Below are 17,338 nucleotides of genomic sequence, written 5' to 3' on the forward strand. Positions count from 1 at the left end.
TCCACGCTGAGCCCGTGGGTGCTGTCCCATGGACCCCCACGGCTGGGCTGCGTGGGAGGATGCTGCACCCCTTCCCCTGGCACGGCGGCTTCCAGAGCGGAGCAGCCCTCGCCACCCCCCGCCCGGCGTGGTGGGTGCCGGCTCGGGGGGGTGAGGAGGGGCTGGGGGGCCCAGGCGGGCGGCGAGGCTCTGCCGCGGGGCTGGCATGGAGCTGGGGTGGCTTCCTGGGCACGGGCCAGGCCTGCGGGGCAGCTGGCACAGCCGGGCACCCTCCTCGGGCTGCGTGGGGGGTCCAGTTCCCAAGGGAGCCGCCCTGGGAGCCGGGAGGGGGGCAAGCGCCAGGGGCACCCCCCACCCTGGGCGAGAGATGCTGGGTGCCCCATCCTGCCCTGTCCCATCCTGCCCCATCCCTTGTCACGGACACCCCCAGCCCTGGCACCCACCAAGGAGCTGCCTCCTCCTCCGGCAACGTGGCAGGCGGGTCCCCGAGGGCTGAGCCACCACCCTGTGACACCGTGGCCCCACAGAAGGCGGCCCTGAGACGCAGCATCCCCCCACACCACTGGCCCCGGGGCTGCACCCACCTCTCTGCACCCAAAGGACCCCAGCCCTGAAGTCCAGCACCCAGACTCCAACTCCCTCCCCCCGCCCGTCCCGGGGCACACTGTGGCTGGTGCCCACCCGTCCTGGGGCACGCTGTGGCCCCATGCCTGCCTGTCGTGGTGCACGCCGCGGCCCATGCCCGCCGGTCCCACGGCACACCGTGGCCAGTGCCCGCCGGTCCCGGGCACACTGCAGCCCCACGCCCGCCGGTCCCGGCGCACACCGCACGCCGGTACCCGGAGCTGCCGCGTGGGGGCCCCCCCCGCCACTCAGGGATGACGCCCCGCCCCCTCTGCCGTCGGAGGCCCCGCCCCTTCGCGTCCGGCCCCGCCTCCCGCCTTGCCCCGGCCCCGCCCTGCCGTCCGCCGGGCCCCACCCCATGTCCCCGCCCCTTCCCTTCCCATAGCCCCGCCCCCTCCCCGGCCCTCCCCTCCCCGGCCCATGGCCCCGCCCCCCGGCCCCGCCCTGCCGCCGGCCCGGCCCCGGGGCGGGGCGGGGCAGGGCCGGGCAGGGCAGAGCCGCGGCCGCGCGCAGGCAGCCGCCGCCGCCGCCGCCATGGGCTGCACCGTGAGCGCCGAGGACAAGGCGGCCGCCGAGCGCTCCCGCATGATCGACAAGAACCTGCGGGAGGACGGCGAGAAGGCGGCGCGGGAGGTGAAGCTGCTGCTGCTCGGTGAGACCCCCGGGACCCCCCCCGGACCCCTCCGGAACCCCCCCGGGTTCCCCCCCCCCACCCCCCGGCCGTGCCGGAACCGGGCGGCCCCGCCGCCCCCGCCCCGCGCTGCCCCGGAGCGAGCCTGGGTACCAGCCCGCGGGGCTGCCGGCCCCGCCCCGGGGATCCCCCAGGAGTGGGATGCTGGGCCCAGCCCAGGCTTCGGGGTGTGTCCCCCCCAGTGGGGTGTCGGCCCCATCGACCCCCCCAGGAGCGGGGTGCCCGCTCCCCCCCAGGCTTCCGGGTTCCCCCCAGGAGTGGGGTGCTGACCCCACAGCAGGCCTTGGGGTTCCCCCCAGGAGTGGGATGCTGGCCGTGCCCCAGGCTTTGGGGATGCCGCCCAGGAGTGGGGTGTCGAGCCCATCCCAGGCCCCACGGGTCCCCCCTGAGGAGTGGGATGCTGGCCCTGCAGCAGGCCTTGGGGATCCCTGCTGGAGTGGGGAGCCGGCCATACCCCCGGCTTTGGGGATCCCTCCCGGAGTGGGGTGCCAGCCCCACCCCGGGCTTTGGGGATCCCCTCTGGAGTGGGGTGCTGGCCCTACAGTAAGCCTTGGGTGTCCCCCCGGAGGAGGGCGCCAGCCCCACCCCAGGCCATGGGGTTCCCCCCAGAAGTGGAGTGCGAGCCCCACCCTGCTGCGGTACTGTCCCCCCAGCCCCAGCGGTGCCCAGCCTGGGCTTGTCCCTTGGGGGTGCAGGTGGGGGCATCCCCACCCTCCTGGCTGGGACCCCCCAGCAGAGGCCCTGCAAGGTGGGCACCCCGTCCTGCCTGCCCAGGACCCCTGGCTGCCCAGCCGTGCTGGGGGACCCCTCCATGGACTCCCCTCGCCCTGGCCCCAGGCCGGCTGGGGTGAAGGTAACGGGGCCAATGGGTACCCGCTGCCCCGCACCTCCCCTCGCCGGGGCATCGGGACAGGCCCAAGCCCCTCGATCTCGCCTTTGCCCTCCCCTCTCTGTGGGCGAATGGGGGGCTCGGGCAGCCGGCTCTGCCCCGTGCGCTGCCCACAGCGGGCAGGGCCCTGTGCAGCCCGCGGGCGCTCTGCCCCACGGATACCCGATTTTCATACCGATAACGGGCCGCTTACGCTCTTCAAAGCGCCCCGGTGATGCTCCTGTGGGCGTTCACAGACCTGCCCTGTGCCTGCGGGCAAGGCAGCTGCTTATTTATTTTAATTTATATTTTTTTTAATAACTCCCAGTTGGGGTTTTTATTCCCTTTCCGAAATTCCCAGGGAGAGCCTCGCTCCGCGTGTGATGCGGGGGCTCCCACGGCACTGTGGGGTGGCGGGACCTGGGACAGGAGGAGAAATCCCCGGCCGCTGCCTGGGGAGCGCCGGCAGAAAATGTCTTTCGGCTCGTCGCCGTTGGCAGAGGAAGCCGCCGGCAGCAGGAAGTCACGCCGAAATCCGGCAGCCCTTTATTTGCTCAACCCCTGCCTGCCTTGAGAAATACGTAGTTAACGCCTTGAAACGCTCGTTTAACAGAGCGCTTAGGTTTTTGGGGTTTATTTTTATTTTATTTTTGCCTTGGCGTGAGCCGTGCCGGCGGCGAGGCCTGTCCTGGGGGGGGGCCGGGCGGGGGTCTGCGCCATCGCGGGGGGGCTCGCCGGTTGTGCAAGCTCGCCGACCCGCTTGTTTCCGGGGAGGGGAGGGTGCCGGCGGAGCGAAACCCCACGGGGTTTGCAGGCTGTTGGGGAAACACGTGGTCCCCCCTTCACTGCAAGCTGCTCCCGCGCCAGGCCTTGCTGCTGGCTCGGCTCTTCTCGGACTGCTGCCCGGTGTGAAATAACGGTGCCGGGGGGTGCAGCCGGCCGGGGGGGGGTTGGCACCTCCTTTCCGTAGGGCTCCGGGAGGCGCCGGGGACCGGCCGGGATGGGCAGCATCCCCCCGGTACTGTCAACTCTGCGTGCCCGGGCTGGGGGAGCCTGGCCGGCTGGCGCTGAGCATCACCGAGGGGTGGCGGGGGCTCGCTGGGTGGCGAGGATTGCGGCATGGGCTGGCTGGCTGGCACAGCTTTCCCCGTGTCCCGCTCTGTGCCGAAGCGGAGGCAGGAGGAGGAGGATGGCCGCACTCCCTTCTGCCGGGGCCAGGGTTTATGAGTGGCATTCTGATCTCAGCTGGTTTCTAAAGCCAAAAATAGAGCAAAACGGCTCTTTTTTTTTTTTTTTTTTAAAATGTTTATTTTTTTCCCCTCACAGCTGTTCAGGTGTAAATAGCACTGGAGCCTTGGGTCACTACTGCCTGTTTCCGAGCCGAGCCACAGCCGGAAAATCCTCCCAAGCAGGCAGGGAGCAGCTGGGGAGGTGGGGCTGGTGTTGCCCCCCGCGGGGGCTGCTGCTCACAGCATCCCCTCCTCCGCAAGAACCCCTCGAAGTGGGGACATGGTGCCAGGGGGATGCTCCTGGCATCCCTGCTGCCTGCCCTTCCTATGACTTTTTTCTTTTTCCCCACGGTTGGAGGAAGCTTTGAGGAGAACTGGGGCCTTGTGTGAGCCCAGGCGAGCACTTTTTGGTGAGCACTATGGCTCTTGGGCGCACTCGGCAAGGCAGAGCTCTGTGGTCCTCCCTGGGGGCTGCAGCCCTCCTGTGTCCTCCAGAAATAGGGGGGGAAATTAGGGAGGAAAAAAAATAAGGAAAAAAATAGCTTCACCCTTCGTGCTGAATCAGCCCACAGCACAAAGAGGAGAGGCCTCTTCCAAGCACCGTGTGGTTTTTGCCGGCGACTCGTGCCATCCCACAGCCACGGCTTGGAGCTGCTGGTGCAGCTGGGCAGGACGCAGTGTGAGTAGAGAGCACCGGTCTCGGTGTGCGGCAGTGGCAGCGGGAGCGTGGGGCCGAGCTGGCCACTGGCACCACGGAGGGCTTGGGGCTGACCGGTGAAGCTGCCGTAGCTGAGTGCCTGGCCCAGTGTGCGGCCATGGGCCCACTTCTGCCTTTCCTCCGCTGCGGCAGGCAGGATGGAGAGGGATGGACGTGTGCAGTTGGTGCGGCGGGGGCAGGCAGGATCCCCCGGCGGCACCCGGCACCGCAGGCGTGGGCACAGCACCACTCCTGCCTGCAGCACCTGCCGCTGCATGGAGGTTTTCCTCTGCTGTTTGCTGGCTCTGTCAAATACGTTGCGTGCCGGATGGTTTGAAGCTCTGGTCTCTGATGGGGAGAAATCCCTAACGAAGCAATCCCCCCTCCCTGCTGCTGGAAAGCAGAAACCTCCCACGGTTTTGGTGCTGGGAGAGGCCGGGAGCTGCCATCGGCACGTGAAAGCACCTGGAGCATCCAGTCTGCACGGCAGCACTGCTGGCAGCTCCGGTGCTGCCGCCAGCTCCTCGGTATTGCCAGGGCTCAAACCGCTGGAGTCGCTGGCTGTTTCTGCTGGGCAGCAGTGGAAGTCGGGTCCTGCCCAGCCCACCTCCCTGCCCGCAGGAGCCGGGATGCTCCAGGGGGGTGCAGGATCAGTGGCAGGCAAGCGGTTACCGAGCTCAAAGCCCCTAATTTCTTATCTTCCTTCGATGGATTAGGAAAGCAAAAGGATTTCTCAGCTGCTCGGGAGGCATTTGAGGCTGGGAAGGCGCCTGGGCCGGGGGAAGGCACTGGCGGTGGTTTTCGGTGCTGTTTAGGTGGAGGTGCGAACCCCAGGGCGAGGTTGCTCCCCTTGCACCCCACCCGGGCTGGGTCGCACCGGGGTAAGTCAAGCAGGCAGCTGCCTGTACCAAATCCTGCCCCTGTGGCCGGGGTGAGGGCGGCTGGGGCAGGGCTCGGCAGCTTTATATTTGTTTTGGGGGCTTGCATAAAAATAGAGGAAGGGAGGGACCAGCTGCAACTTTCAGAGGCTGCCCCAGCGCTGCCCTGGGCTTACGTATGAGTGGCCGGGTTTGCTGCACTTCGTCCTGTCTTGGGGTTTTGTTTTTGTCTCTCCTCCTGCCCCGGCCTGGGGTGATGGGAGGGGACTGGGTCCCCCCTTCAGTGGGAACACTGGTGGGACCCTTATGGTGTTTCTGGCCATGGACCGGGAGGCGTTGCAGTGGTGGGGAGCAGGGAAGAGCTCGATGCTGTCAGATCCGGGGAGACCCCACATCCAGCCCCCCAGAGCTGGTGGCTGGGCTTGGGATGGGACAGGAGGAAGGAGCCCTGCACCCAGGCCCTGGGACGAGTCACCCTGGTGTCCCTGCTGGTGATGTCCCCGGTGCAGGCAGCTGCCCTCTGCTCCGAGATGAGCGCTTAGGCTTTGCCCAGGAGAGGTGGCAGGCTTATATGTGTGTGTTTTATATATATTTTTACATGCATGCATTAGAAATATATTTTATATATTTAGAAATATATATATTTCTTTTTTGTATATGCATGTATTGCCTGTTTGTATGGAGCAATATATAAACTGATTTTTATATATATTAAAAAGCGTGCACGCACGCACACACACACACACACATATATATTGCTTTACCTAAATATATAGCTTTACAGAAGAAGGTCTCCCGTGGGCTGAGCCTGCCCAGGGCTGTGGGTGCTGGCGGGTGCCGGTGCCGGGATTGCGGTGTGCCCAAGCGCCGCTGTTGTAGCCAGGGCCGGCCTGGCCTCTCCGCAGCCGCCGGGTTTCCTGTTCCGCACTGGGCCGGAGCGCGGGTTTCCGGGCTGGAGGCCAGCTGAATCACCGGAGCTGGGGGAGCTGAGTAATCCTGCGTCCCCACTGGCAGAAAACCCAGGGGGGAGCAGGGTGCTGGCAGCATCCCAGCTGTGCCAGTAGGCAAGCCCCCACCCCATCAGGGCGGGATGGAGGGGATGATGGCACCCAGGCGCAGGGGCTTGGCACTGCCGGGGGCAGCTCTCTGACACGGGCTGCACCGGAGCCGCCCCGGGTGTTTGGAGCGGGGAATGCAGGGAGCATCGTGGTGTCCCCGTGTCTGGAGCAGCTGGGGGTGCACGGTGGGTGATGGTCTTCAGAAACCCCCTTTTCTAGGGTTAAGCCCCAAAATTGATGCTAGTGACCCCAAATGTGTCTGGGAGGAGGGGGCAGCTCGCTGCTGAGCCATGCGGGGGCTCGTCCCCAGCTGCCTCAGTGCTGGCAGAGCTGGTGTGGGGGGCAAGGGCACGGAGGCGGCTGGTGACAGAGGAGGGGGAGAGGGATGGCTGCGGCTACGGCAGGGGTAGAAACAGAGCAGCAAAGTTCCAGGATTCCTGGAAAAAGCCCGGCACAAGGATAGTTTTGTCCAGCTTGCCAACACCGATGGCCGTTGTCAGTACCAGGGGTGCGTTTGCTGTGCTCCCCCCAAGAAAGTGTCCCCAGCTCCTCCTTCCCCGTGTGCTCCGAATGTCCTTCCCGCTGCTGATTTATTTCTGTTTTATTTATTTTTGTGCTTTTTTTGCCGGGCTGAGCCACGTCTCCATCGACTGCCTTGGACAGGGGGGTCTGCGCCTTCCTGGTGCCCCCCAGTTTCTTGGGGTCCTGCTTGGGATGCAGCATCCCACTAGCTGCCAACGCGCGGGCTCCTCCTGGGAAGTGGCCAGCCCTGTGCTGGAATGGGACGGCCCCTGGGAAAAACGCCCTGTGTCGCTGTGGGGTTTTAAAAAAACGTGATTATTTTTACAGCAATTTTCCATCTATTTTGGGTAGGAAGGAAAATGTCGAGGGGAATCTCTTTTTATTATTATTTTTTGAGTCTTTAGCATAACTTTGCTTTTAATGCACACCTTTGAAAGTCCTGTTTGATGGCGGGGACCCCACAGGTGCTGAGGGGGGTGGGCTCTGCAGCAGTCCCTCTGTCTGGCTCTCCATCTGTCCTGCAGGGAAGCAGATCGGCGGGTTTGTCCAATAGGAAAAGCCATCAGTAAATCCACGCTCAAATAATAGCTGCTGTTTGCCGGGCCAGGAAAACTTGCCGCCACAGTGGCTGGGGACGGGGCTCCGGGTGCTGGGGATGGGGATGGCTCTGGACCCACTGGCAGATTGAATTCCAGCTTCTCCCTCATAATAAGGAAAATTTTCCAGCTGTGCATTGCTTCCATCCACACCTGGATATTTGGAGGCATAAAACAGGATGGTGCTCTGCGGCAAGATGGAAAATCCCCTCTCAGCGATGTGGGGTGAGGTGGACCCCGAAACCTGTGACCAGCTCCTTAAATATATGGCATTAAATATATGCTGGCCAGAAAGCATCTTAAATCACGGGCTGCAAAATATATGTCAGCTAAATAAATTTTTTGCTGGTGGATTAACGGGACATTTTGGAGCTAGGCAGCTACTTGTTTATTTTAAATTTTTGAAGATTATTTTTAATAAAAAAAGGGGGAAATCAGCCTGAGAGAGAGCTCTCCTCCTATTTTTGACAGGCACTGCTCTGGGAACGAGCGCTGCCCGGGACACGAAGCCCCTGCCTCCTGCCTGGTGTGGGCAGGAGGGTGGAAGCTGGCGCCCTGCCCGGGGATTGTTTTGGGGCTGAATGGACGGCAGCCGGGGTTTTCCGGGGATTGGAAGCCCTTCCCCTCTGCTGTGCTCGCCTGGAGGGGGCCGGTAAGGGTCCCCCTGCCCTTGGCTGGCTGGGGGTCGCGGGTGCTGGGGCACCCGTCGGGCCCTGGCAGATGCTGGGGGTGGCATGGTGCGGGGAAGCACGCAGCTTCCCCAGCAACTACCTGGCTCCTTCGTTAGGCAAAGGCGGTGGTTCGAAAGGGAAATTGGGGGGGGACGACACATGCTAATTGCTGCCTCCCTGGTTTCCTTCTGGGCTCTGGCGGGGCAGTCGGGGGATGTTATTTATTTGGGCCTGAATTTCTGCTTGCCGCAAACGCGCGGGCTCTCGTGCTGGGCAAGCTCCCGGCGGTGAGCGGAGGTGCTAGTTTGGAATGGGGGCCAATGGCATGGCTGCCTTCTGCAGCCTGTGGGGAAGGAGCCAGGAGCCGTGAGGGAAATGGCCGGCTTTGGCAGCTGCCGGAGACTGCTGCCCTGCCGGGAGCGGGCAGGAGGTCCCGGGGGGGTTGCTCCCTCCCAGGCAAGGAGCAAATGGCAGGCAGGGTCAGGCAGAGCAGGAGGCTGGGGGATGACTGTCTGGCACCTTGCCCCAGAGATTCTTATAAGGAGGGTCCTTTCTTGCTGTGTGCCTCAGTTTCCCTGTCCGGGCACCCGCTGGGGAAGGACATGGTGAATGTAGCCGGCCCTGGCTGCCAAGCCTGGCGGTACGGGGCGGCGTTGCCAGAAATCAGATATATTTAATGGAAAAAATGAAGGGATACGCTAAGTCCTTCCCTCTGCTGCTCCCAGCTCTGGGCAGGAGTTGCCAGCACTGACCACGAACGCCGGCCCGGCAGGGCTGGCCGGGCTGTGCCGGGTGCCGCGTCAGCATCCTGAGGGCGCGGCGGAGGCTGGGCCCGCAGCGCCGGGGAGCCCCTGCCGTGCCCCATGCTCAGCTCGGGGATGAGCAAGGCTGAATATATATATATATATATATATATATAGTGTGGAAACTGTGGAGCAGGGTCGTAGTAGCAGTAAATATAGGGTCTGTATAGCCTCAATACGGCCCCAACCTCGGGGAGGCTCCATGCCCTGAGTAGTGCCCGTGGTGATGTCCGTGGGGGTACATGCCCATTACTTAGGCTGCATTTGTGCTGGTGGCATGGGCAGAAGGCGTTTGCTCCAGCTGTGTCTCAGCTGGCATGACAGGCTCTGTTTTTCCCAGTTAATTTTAGCATAATCTCCTTTTTTTTTTTTTTTTATTTTTTTTTTTTCCCTTCCTCTGTAATCTCTCTTCCCCCTCTGTGGCCGTGCTGGCACAGCTCTGCCGCTGCCTGCTTGGGGCTCCCCATAAGGGCAGCTCCATGGCTGAGGGCAGTGGCAGAGGGACCCCCAAGACGGATGGGAGAGGATGCAGGGACGGGCTCAGCTCGGTGGGATCTCCTGGGATTGGCACCTGGAGGCAGGGACCGCGCTGGTCCCCGGCCGAAGGGGGCTTGTCCTGCTGGGGGTCCTGGGGTGAGGCGAGCCAGGCGCTCATTCATCTCGGTGGAACTCCCTGCCCGGGGAGGGGACAAGGGACCTGCGCCATCCCTTTCAGCTTCCCCTTTGAGCTTCCCCTTTCTTGCAGCTGGGGTGACTCCGCTCCTTCCCCACTCCCAGCCTGTGGAGGGAGGGCTGGGCCGGGAGCTGCCTGTCGCCTGCGTGGGGGTCATGTCCCCACGGGGGACGGGGTGGCAGAGGGGGTCCCGGCCATTCCCTCTGAACCCCTGGCATCCTGTGTTTGGATGCTAAAAAATAAACCCACCGCAAAAGCTTTCCCTGCTGGCAGCTGCCTCCGCAGCCTGGCTGGGGTGCGGGACCTGGCAGGCTGGAAAGTGCGCGCTATTTAAAAAGCAACCTGGAGGCGGCTGATCCCGCGGGAGCTGCTCAAGCTGGCTGGCGGAGGCGGCAGCTTCTTCCCGAGTTCCCCGGGGTGCTCAGTTTCAGGTGCCCGGCCCCCTGCCCATACCTGGTGGCACGAGCATCACCGCATCCTGGCAGCTGCCGGCTCCAGCCGTGGGCACACGGCGAGGCTGGCGCTCCATTGTCCCCTGGCACAATAGGGATGTGGGATGTTGCAGCTAAGCTCAGGCTCTGCCTGGAGCTGGGATGGCAGGTGATGGGCAGGGCTTAGCCCGCCATCGCAGGGCGTCCCCAAGCTCAGCCGAAGCCGGGGCTGCCAGTTGTCTTGGCTGCGGTACACTGGGACTGCAGGGAAAATGTTAGTGCATTGATGCCATTTTCCTGGCCCAGAGCAGGGGTCATTTCTGCTCCTGGGAGCTATTGCAAGGTTCCCCCCAGGCTCCCCTTTTCCTCCCTCTTTCTTGGCCCTAACATTCCCGGTGCCCATCCAAGCATCTGCTCCGGCCAACACCGGGAGCTCTTCTCCGATGGCTGAGGCGCCCACCACCCTCCCTCCCTGGGCTGAGAGGGGGTCCCAGTAGGGTTGGGGTCCCCGGCTTTGGGCAGCAGCTCACTGCTCATCCCCCCTTCTTGTTTCTCCACAGGTGCTGGCGAGTCTGGGAAGAGCACCATCGTCAAACAGATGAAGTGAGTGGTCCCCGCACCGTCGCTGCGGCCGACACCGTGCAGACCTCAGCCACGGGCTCTGAAACTGGTGGCGGCCGGGGAAAGCTCCCCATTGATGTTGCTGCAGAGCATGGGTGGGGGACAGCACCCCGGGGTGCCCCGCAAAGGGCTGACCTTGCCTGTGTCTCTCCCCTGCCCCAGGATTATCCACGAGGATGGCTACTCGGAGGAGGAGTGCCGGCAGTACAAAGCTGTGGTCTACAGCAACACCATCCAGTCTATCATGGCCATCATCAAGGCGATGGGGAACCTGCAGATTGACTTTGGAGACTCCTCCAGAGCGGTGCGTGCCCTCCTGCTCCCGCTGCGCCTGGCAGGGGTGGGGGCCCCTCAGGGGGGCAAAAACAGATGCGCCCAAAGCTGGACCAGGATTAAGTGTCCCTGCCTAAGCCCATCTGCTCCGTGGTGGGCTGTGACCTCCTGTCCTTGGCGATGAGGACAGGGGGACCCAAAGCATAACCCATGGGTGGCCTGCCCTGGCCTGGCCCCTGACGGGTGCAGGGGTGGGGGTCCCACTGCTTTCCTTGGGTCTTGTCCCTGTCCACCGTTGGAGCTCCTGCTTGGCTGTCCGGGTGGGACACGGTGGGCTCCAGCAGGTCCTTTGGGGCAGAGCAAGCTTCGATAACCCCGTGCTGATGCTCAAGCCCTGGTTTTTCCCTGCAGGATGATGCTCGGCAGCTGTTTGCACTCTCCTGCACTGCTGAGGAGCAGGGCATCATGCCAGAGGACCTGGCCAACGTGATCCGGAGGCTGTGGGCTGACAATGGGGTCCAGGCTTGTTTTAACCGCTCCCGCGAGTACCAGCTGAACGACTCCGCTGCCTAGTGAGTACCCCTGCTCCTCTCCCGCAGCTGGGCTGGATCCGAGCCCTGTGGGCCGCGTTGCTTTTCTTGAGCAACAGAAAATCCCCCCCCGGGGGCTGCTGTTCCCCATTGCCAGGCTTGGGGGCTGGTGCTGCCACTTCCCGCCCAGTGCTGGGGCTGAGCTGGAGCAGAACTGGGAAGGCGGATGTTTCGAAAGCTGTTTCCTCCTCTGACGGCGTGCTGCATCCCCCAGGAGGGGGGCACGAGGGTCCTGCCCGTCCTCATGGCCCTTCATGGGCCATGAAGGCAAGAAAAAGCCCCAAAGAAAGCACTGGGGACCCTTATGTCTGAACAGGATGAGTAGGATGCACGAGAGGCTTTTCTCTTTCTTTTTAATTGAGTTTATATGGAAGGACTTGGCATTACACTAGTGTATTAGCCAGCAAGCTAGTGTTTAGGTAGATAAATTGCCTGCATCTGGTTGGGTTTATCCCTGAAGAGATTTAATAAATAAGTTAATCCGCCTAAAGTATGATTGCTGGAGAGGGTGGTGCGGCCGAGGCTGCATTCAGCTCTCACGGTGCCCTCCTGCCCTCTCTGCCCAGACCTCTCGTGGTAAAGCAGGGCCGGGGGGACCTCGTCGTGTGCCAGGAAGCCCCTGCCAAGGCTGGCCCCACCGGGGATTGAGCACCCTTGGGACTCGCCGCCATCCTAGGGGCTGCTTAGTCCCCCTGCGTGCCAGCCCAGCCGCCCCCTCCTGCTCGGCACCGGTGGGTCCCTCTTCTGCACTGAGGTCACAGCGGGGAAGAGGTTGCAGGAAAGCTCCCGGCAAGCGCTGACCGCAGAGAAGCTCCTGTCGGCGCTTTCCTCCGGCACCCAGGGCTTTCGCTTCCTCCTGCCCAGCACCCGCCCGCCCTCCCCGGCCCCTGTCCCACTCAGCCCCATCGCTCCCCAGCCAGCGCCAGCATTTTCCTGGCAGTGCCACGTTGTGCTGTGGGTGCTGGTTTGGAGGCACAGGAGACCCGGCAGGTGCCTGGCAGCTCGCACGCACAGTTTGAGCAAATACATCTGCAAAGTGTATGCAAATCAAGTATTGCCGTAAGTGCATTTATGGGGCGTTTGGCACATTACAGGGATTGGACAAGTATTAATTAGGAGCCCCCTTGAGCTGCTGCTCTAGCCTTTCTCCAGCCCTGTGGAGATGCCGGTGCAGTAGCTGATGCCCCATCCATCCCCACGGGGATGGTGCTGCGCCCACAGTGCCGCCGGCACAGGGCAACCTGGCGATGAGGAGCCCCGTGCTGTGCCAGGCATGCAGCCTGCCTGCACTGCAGCCTGCCAGCACCCCAGCCCTCTGCAGCAGCCCCCAGCCTCCTCCTCTGCAGCCCCTGGGGGTGCCAGGAGCTTGGGGTGCTGGGGCGGGCACTCGCCAGCACCCCAGGGCTGGGCGCGAGGTCCGAGTGCTGCTGGCGCCGTGCACGGCCCTGCCGCGGTGTTTCCTGTTTTTTTGTCAGCCGGAGGCTGCGTGCGTTTCCGGCTGTTTTCGAGCTGCTCCGCAGCGTCGGCGTCCCGGCCTCCCCACCCTCATGCCCGCAGCAGGGTCCCGGGGCACCCACAGCTCTGGCTTCCGAGGAGCTGGCAAGTGGCCACGCTGCCATCAGAGCCAGGGATCCCTGTGGCCTCGCGAGCCGTAATCTGGCTTTCACCAGATTACGGGACTGCAAAGGCCTTAATTAGGGCAAGCCTAATTTGCTTAAAGGAGCCCGTTTATAATAACCCAATTAAAGCAACGTGAGCTGGAGAAATTGAAACCCGCCTTGATCCCCTTGGGATCCCTCGGTCCCTAAGCAGCCGCGGGGACCAGCTGAGCTGCCACCGCTGCCGGGAGCTGGGGTCTGGCAGGGCCAGGCAGGCAGCAGGGCAGGCGATGCCACCCTGGGGGGCTTGGGGTGGGCAGCAGCCCCCCCGACCATGCTGCTCCCCATCCCTCCGGCCGCCCGCCTCCTGCTTCCTCCCAGGACGCCAGCCCTTTGTGTTTTTTGACTATAAATGGCACGGCGCCATCGATTGTTTCCGCCAGCGCTGTGGCCGGTTGCCATAGCAGTGAATACTTTCCTCTTGCCGTTTCCCCTGTGCGAACGGGCCGGGGGAACGGGGGGAGCCCCCCAGCCCTGGCTGAGTCCCCTGCCCGGACCCCGGTGCCAGCACGCTACCCCCCGAGCCCTCGTTCCCGTGCGTCCCCTTGCCATCCCAGCAGCTGGCCGTCCTGCCTGCTGGCAGTCCTGCCGTGCCGGTGTCTGGCAGGGTGGCGGGGTGACCCTGGGATGCGGATGGGCTCTGCTGTGCTGCTGGGCTTGGCGCTGCCCACCCCGAATGGATGGTGCTGGGATGTGGGCAGGGGACCCTGAGTCGGTGTGGGGATGCCCCATGCGATTTGGGTGGGTTGTACCCCACAGTCCAGCTTCTACAGCACCTTTCTGCTCCCTCCCCAGCTACCTGAACGACCTGGAGAGGATAGCCCGTGCCGACTACATCCCCACCCAGCAGGACGTGCTGCGCACCAGGGTGAAGACAACTGGCATCGTAGAGACCCATTTCACCTTCAAGGACCTGCACTTCAAGTACGTCCAACCCTTTCCCTTTTGCCTTTTCCAAGGGAAAAAAAAAACCTTCCTCCCCGTGCCGGGCTGGATCCTGCTTGCACGCTGCACATGCCAAGCCCCCCTGGCTTTGCTCATGGCGGGAGCTGCTGCCTCAGAAAGAGCGGAAACCGCCGAAATAGCTGGAGCAGCCTCAAAAACGCCTCGCAGGGCTCAGCCCGGGGGCGGATCCAGCCTCTGGCGAGGAGAGGAAGGGGGAAGGCGTCTCCGGGTGCCGTGACGCCGCTTCCGCTGCGGGAAGGGCGCTGGGCGGGAGCCGGGGGTCTCGGGGTCGGGAACTGGCGCTGCTGCCCATTGGCAGCCTGGCATTACTTTCCGCCAAAAACCCATGGGAAATAGTCAGGGCTCCGGTTTCTGAGGCAAAAAGCTGGCATCGCGCACATCCCGGGGGATTTAGTCACTTGACAACGGAGCTGCTGGCAGAAAGATCTGCTGGGGTCCTCCCCGAGTGCGGGGGGCTCGCAGGGACCCCTGTGCCCCCCTGGTGGGATGGCGGTGCTTGGTTGCACATTGCCAGGGCCGTGCTTTGGAAGCCTTCCTGCCAGCCAAGCGGCTGGCGGTGGACGTGGCGCTGCTTGCTGGGCTCTCCTCCATGGAGGCAGGGCATCCTCTGCTGCCTGTAGCGGGAGAGGCACACGGTGCACCAGGATCAACCTCAGCCCCGAGCCACTCGGCCAGGCACCGCAGCTCCCCTTGGTCCAAGATCTCTGGCAAAACCCTGCAGTGCCTACTCCAGAGCAGGTCTTCGAGAGCATCTCCTGGAGCCTGGCTTCAGGGAGCATGGTGCTGACACAGTCTGGGAAAGGCGGCCTGATCCTGCCCTGGCTCATAGTGGGGATTTGCTGCAGCTGGAAAATAAGCCCGGACACCACCTGGGATGGGCAGTGTGTGCTGGGGCAGATCCATGGCACCAGCAAAACCCCTGGGGCAGAGGCACTGCGCTCTGCCCACCCCAGTGCCTTTTCCTGGTGCAGCTCCTGCTCTGAGCAGCCGGGGAAACTGAGGCAGGGAGTGGGACGAGGGCGGTGGGGCCGGGAGCTGCCGCCCACCACCATGCTGCCTCCCTGCCCAGGATGTTCGACGTGGGTGGCCAGCGCTCGGAGCGGAAGAAGTGGATCCACTGCTTCGAGGGGGTGACGGCCATCATTTTCTGCGTGGCCCTGAGCGCCTACGACCTGGTGCTGGCTGAAGACGAGGAGATGGTGAGTTGGGGGGATGGAGCTGGTGCTGTGAGCTGTCCCCTCCTTGGGGGGGCCAGGGGAGCACCCCCTCCTCTCATGGCCACCAGTGCCCTGGCCAGCGTGGCCCAAGCCTTGCAGGGCCCTCAGCATCCCCTGCCCAGGCAGGCAGGAGCGGTGGGGGGGCAGCAGGTTGGGCAGCAGTGGGGCGGGCGCTGCCTGGGGGTCCCTGCCCGGCTCAGGCTGCCATCTCCCCTGCCAGAACCGGATGCATGAGAGCATGAAGCTGTTCGACAGCATCTGCAACAACAAGTGGTTCACGGACACGTCCATCATCCTCTTCCTCAACAAGAAGGACCTCTTTGAGGAGAAGATTGTGCACAGCCCCCTGACCATTTGCTTCCCCGAGTACACAGGTACCGCTGGGTCCCTCGGTGCCCTCCCCAGTCCCCCTGGCAGGAGGAGCGGGCAGTGCCTTGCCCAGACACCATAGCAGGAGATGCTGGGGATGGAGATCCTGGCTCTCCTGTGCCCAGGGAGTGGTGTGTTGGGGCAGCAGGTGCGGTGTGGTGATGTTTGGGATGCCCCAGGGGATGGGGGAAGATGGGGGGACAAGGGGCAGCAGCTCTGGGGGGGTTTAGCTCAGGCTCACTGTGCCTGGGGAGCATCAATTGGGCATCAGGGCAGCGACTGCGGTGGCATGGGGAGCCAAGCCGAGCCCAAACCCCTTCGGTGCCAGTGGCAGAAGGGTGCCGGTGTCACCAGGTGGCCACGGGGCAGCCCAGCGTCTCCTCCTCCTCAGGGGCCAACAAGTATGATGAAGCGGCCAGCTACATCCAGAGCAAGTTCGAGGACCTGAACAAGCGGAAGGACACCAAGGAGATCTATACCCACTTCACCTGCGCCACCGACACCAAGAACGTGCAGTTCGTCTTCGATGCTGTCACCGACGTCATCATCAAAAACAACCTGAAGGACTGCGGGCTCTTCTGAGGGCTGGCGCTGCCCAGGTGGGTGGTGGTCCTGGTGGTGGCCCCCCAGACGGGGTGGCCATGGAGCACCCTCCGGGGAGGCGCTGGGCACTGCCAGCCGTCCCTGCCGTGGCGCAGGCTGGCAGGGGGTGCCCGTGCCCCACCCGCTCACTGCCTGCTCTCTCCTAGGACCCCCGGCCGTGCCGGCGAAGGAAGGACCGTGCCGCCCCCCCCCACTCCTGCTTCTCTTCGGTTTCAACCCTCTGCCCCCACCCCATAAAGAGACTTTTTGTGTGCCAGCGCGGGGGCAGGGCCCATGTCCCCCACGCTGCCCCCACTCGCCCCCCGCCATCCTCCTCCTCCTCGCCGGCGTCAGCCTTTCTGCCTTCCTGGGGAAAATGAGGTTTTAATCTTGGTTTTTAACCCCCGAACCCCTCCAGCCCCCGCTGTTCATTCGCTCCCGAGCCCTGGCGCTCTCACTGTTTACATTGCAAGTGTTGCTGGCACGGGGGGGCACGGGGGTCCCCTTGGGGATGCCCACCCGGCAGAAAACACAACCGACAACATTCCTTTTAGTAAACAAGAAAAAAAGAAAAAAAAAAAAAAACCCAAAACCCAAAACTGCGCAAAAAAATACACCACACCGGCTGGGTCGAGGTTGCTTTTTAAAGAAACCTTTTTACCAAACTATTTAAAAGCATTGAGTGCTACGTGGTGGCGGCGTCCTCCATGGCCAGCCCACCCCCTGACCGTGTGCCTTGGGGGGGGTCCGCACCCCACCCTGCCTTGCTGCCCCCTGCTCCTACCACCCAGAGGGACGGGCAGCGGCTGGGCAGGAGGGCGGGCAGGGGGTGCTGCCCGCTGCCTGTATCTCCCCCCCCCCTTTCTAAGCCTAGTTTTGTAGGGCTAGCTGTTGCGTTGGGCGAGGAGAGCCTGCTGTACAGAGCGGCCCCTGCTGCCCCCCCCCACCAGCCCGGGCTGGTGGGGGGGGTCCCCTCAGCTGGTGCCCGCGCCCTCGCTTTTCCCACAGGATGTTTTACCGAATTGTTCACAGGGTTTGAAATAATAAAATGTAGAAAGGAGAAAAAAAAAAAAAAAGAGGGGAAAAAGTATATACCGACCCCCCTCCGTGACCCGGGGGTGGGCGTGGGTGCTTCGCTTCTGTGGGAGGGCTGGGGGGGTCCCCAGGGGTGGGAGAGGGACAGGGGGTGGGCTGGCATCACCCCGGGGGCTCGGCAGTGTCCACTGGGTGTGGGGGGTGAGGGCAGCAGTGGGACCCCTAGGAAGGGAGCTGGCACATTGCTGGGGGCTGGGCCCCCGCAGGGGTGCTGGCTCAGGAGCTG

At 63.5% G+C, this 17,338-nt stretch overlaps 1 protein-coding gene across 1 annotated transcript; it reads left to right on the top strand.

The window, feature by feature from the left end:
- The first annotated feature begins 1,111 nt into the window (after positions 1 to 1,111).
- GNAI2 (G protein subunit alpha i2) lies at positions 1,112 to 17,056 on the top strand. Its single transcript, XM_082322087.1, has 9 exons — positions 1,112 to 1,276; positions 10,302 to 10,344; positions 10,525 to 10,666; positions 11,047 to 11,207; positions 13,679 to 13,807; positions 14,919 to 15,048; positions 15,287 to 15,440; positions 15,827 to 16,034; positions 16,185 to 17,056. Exons 1-8 carry the CDS (start codon positions 1,159 to 1,161, stop codon positions 16,015 to 16,017), a joined length of 1,068 nt encoding a protein of 355 aa, XP_082178213.1. The 5' UTR covers positions 1,112 to 1,158; the 3' UTR covers positions 16,018 to 16,034; positions 16,185 to 17,056.
- Positions 17,057 to 17,338: the final 282 nt, after the last annotated feature.

Source organism: Platalea leucorodia (genome assembly GCF_965183815.1).
Source record: "Platalea leucorodia genome assembly, chromosome: 9".
Lineage (NCBI taxonomy): Eukaryota > Metazoa > Chordata > Aves > Pelecaniformes > Threskiornithidae > Platalea > Platalea leucorodia.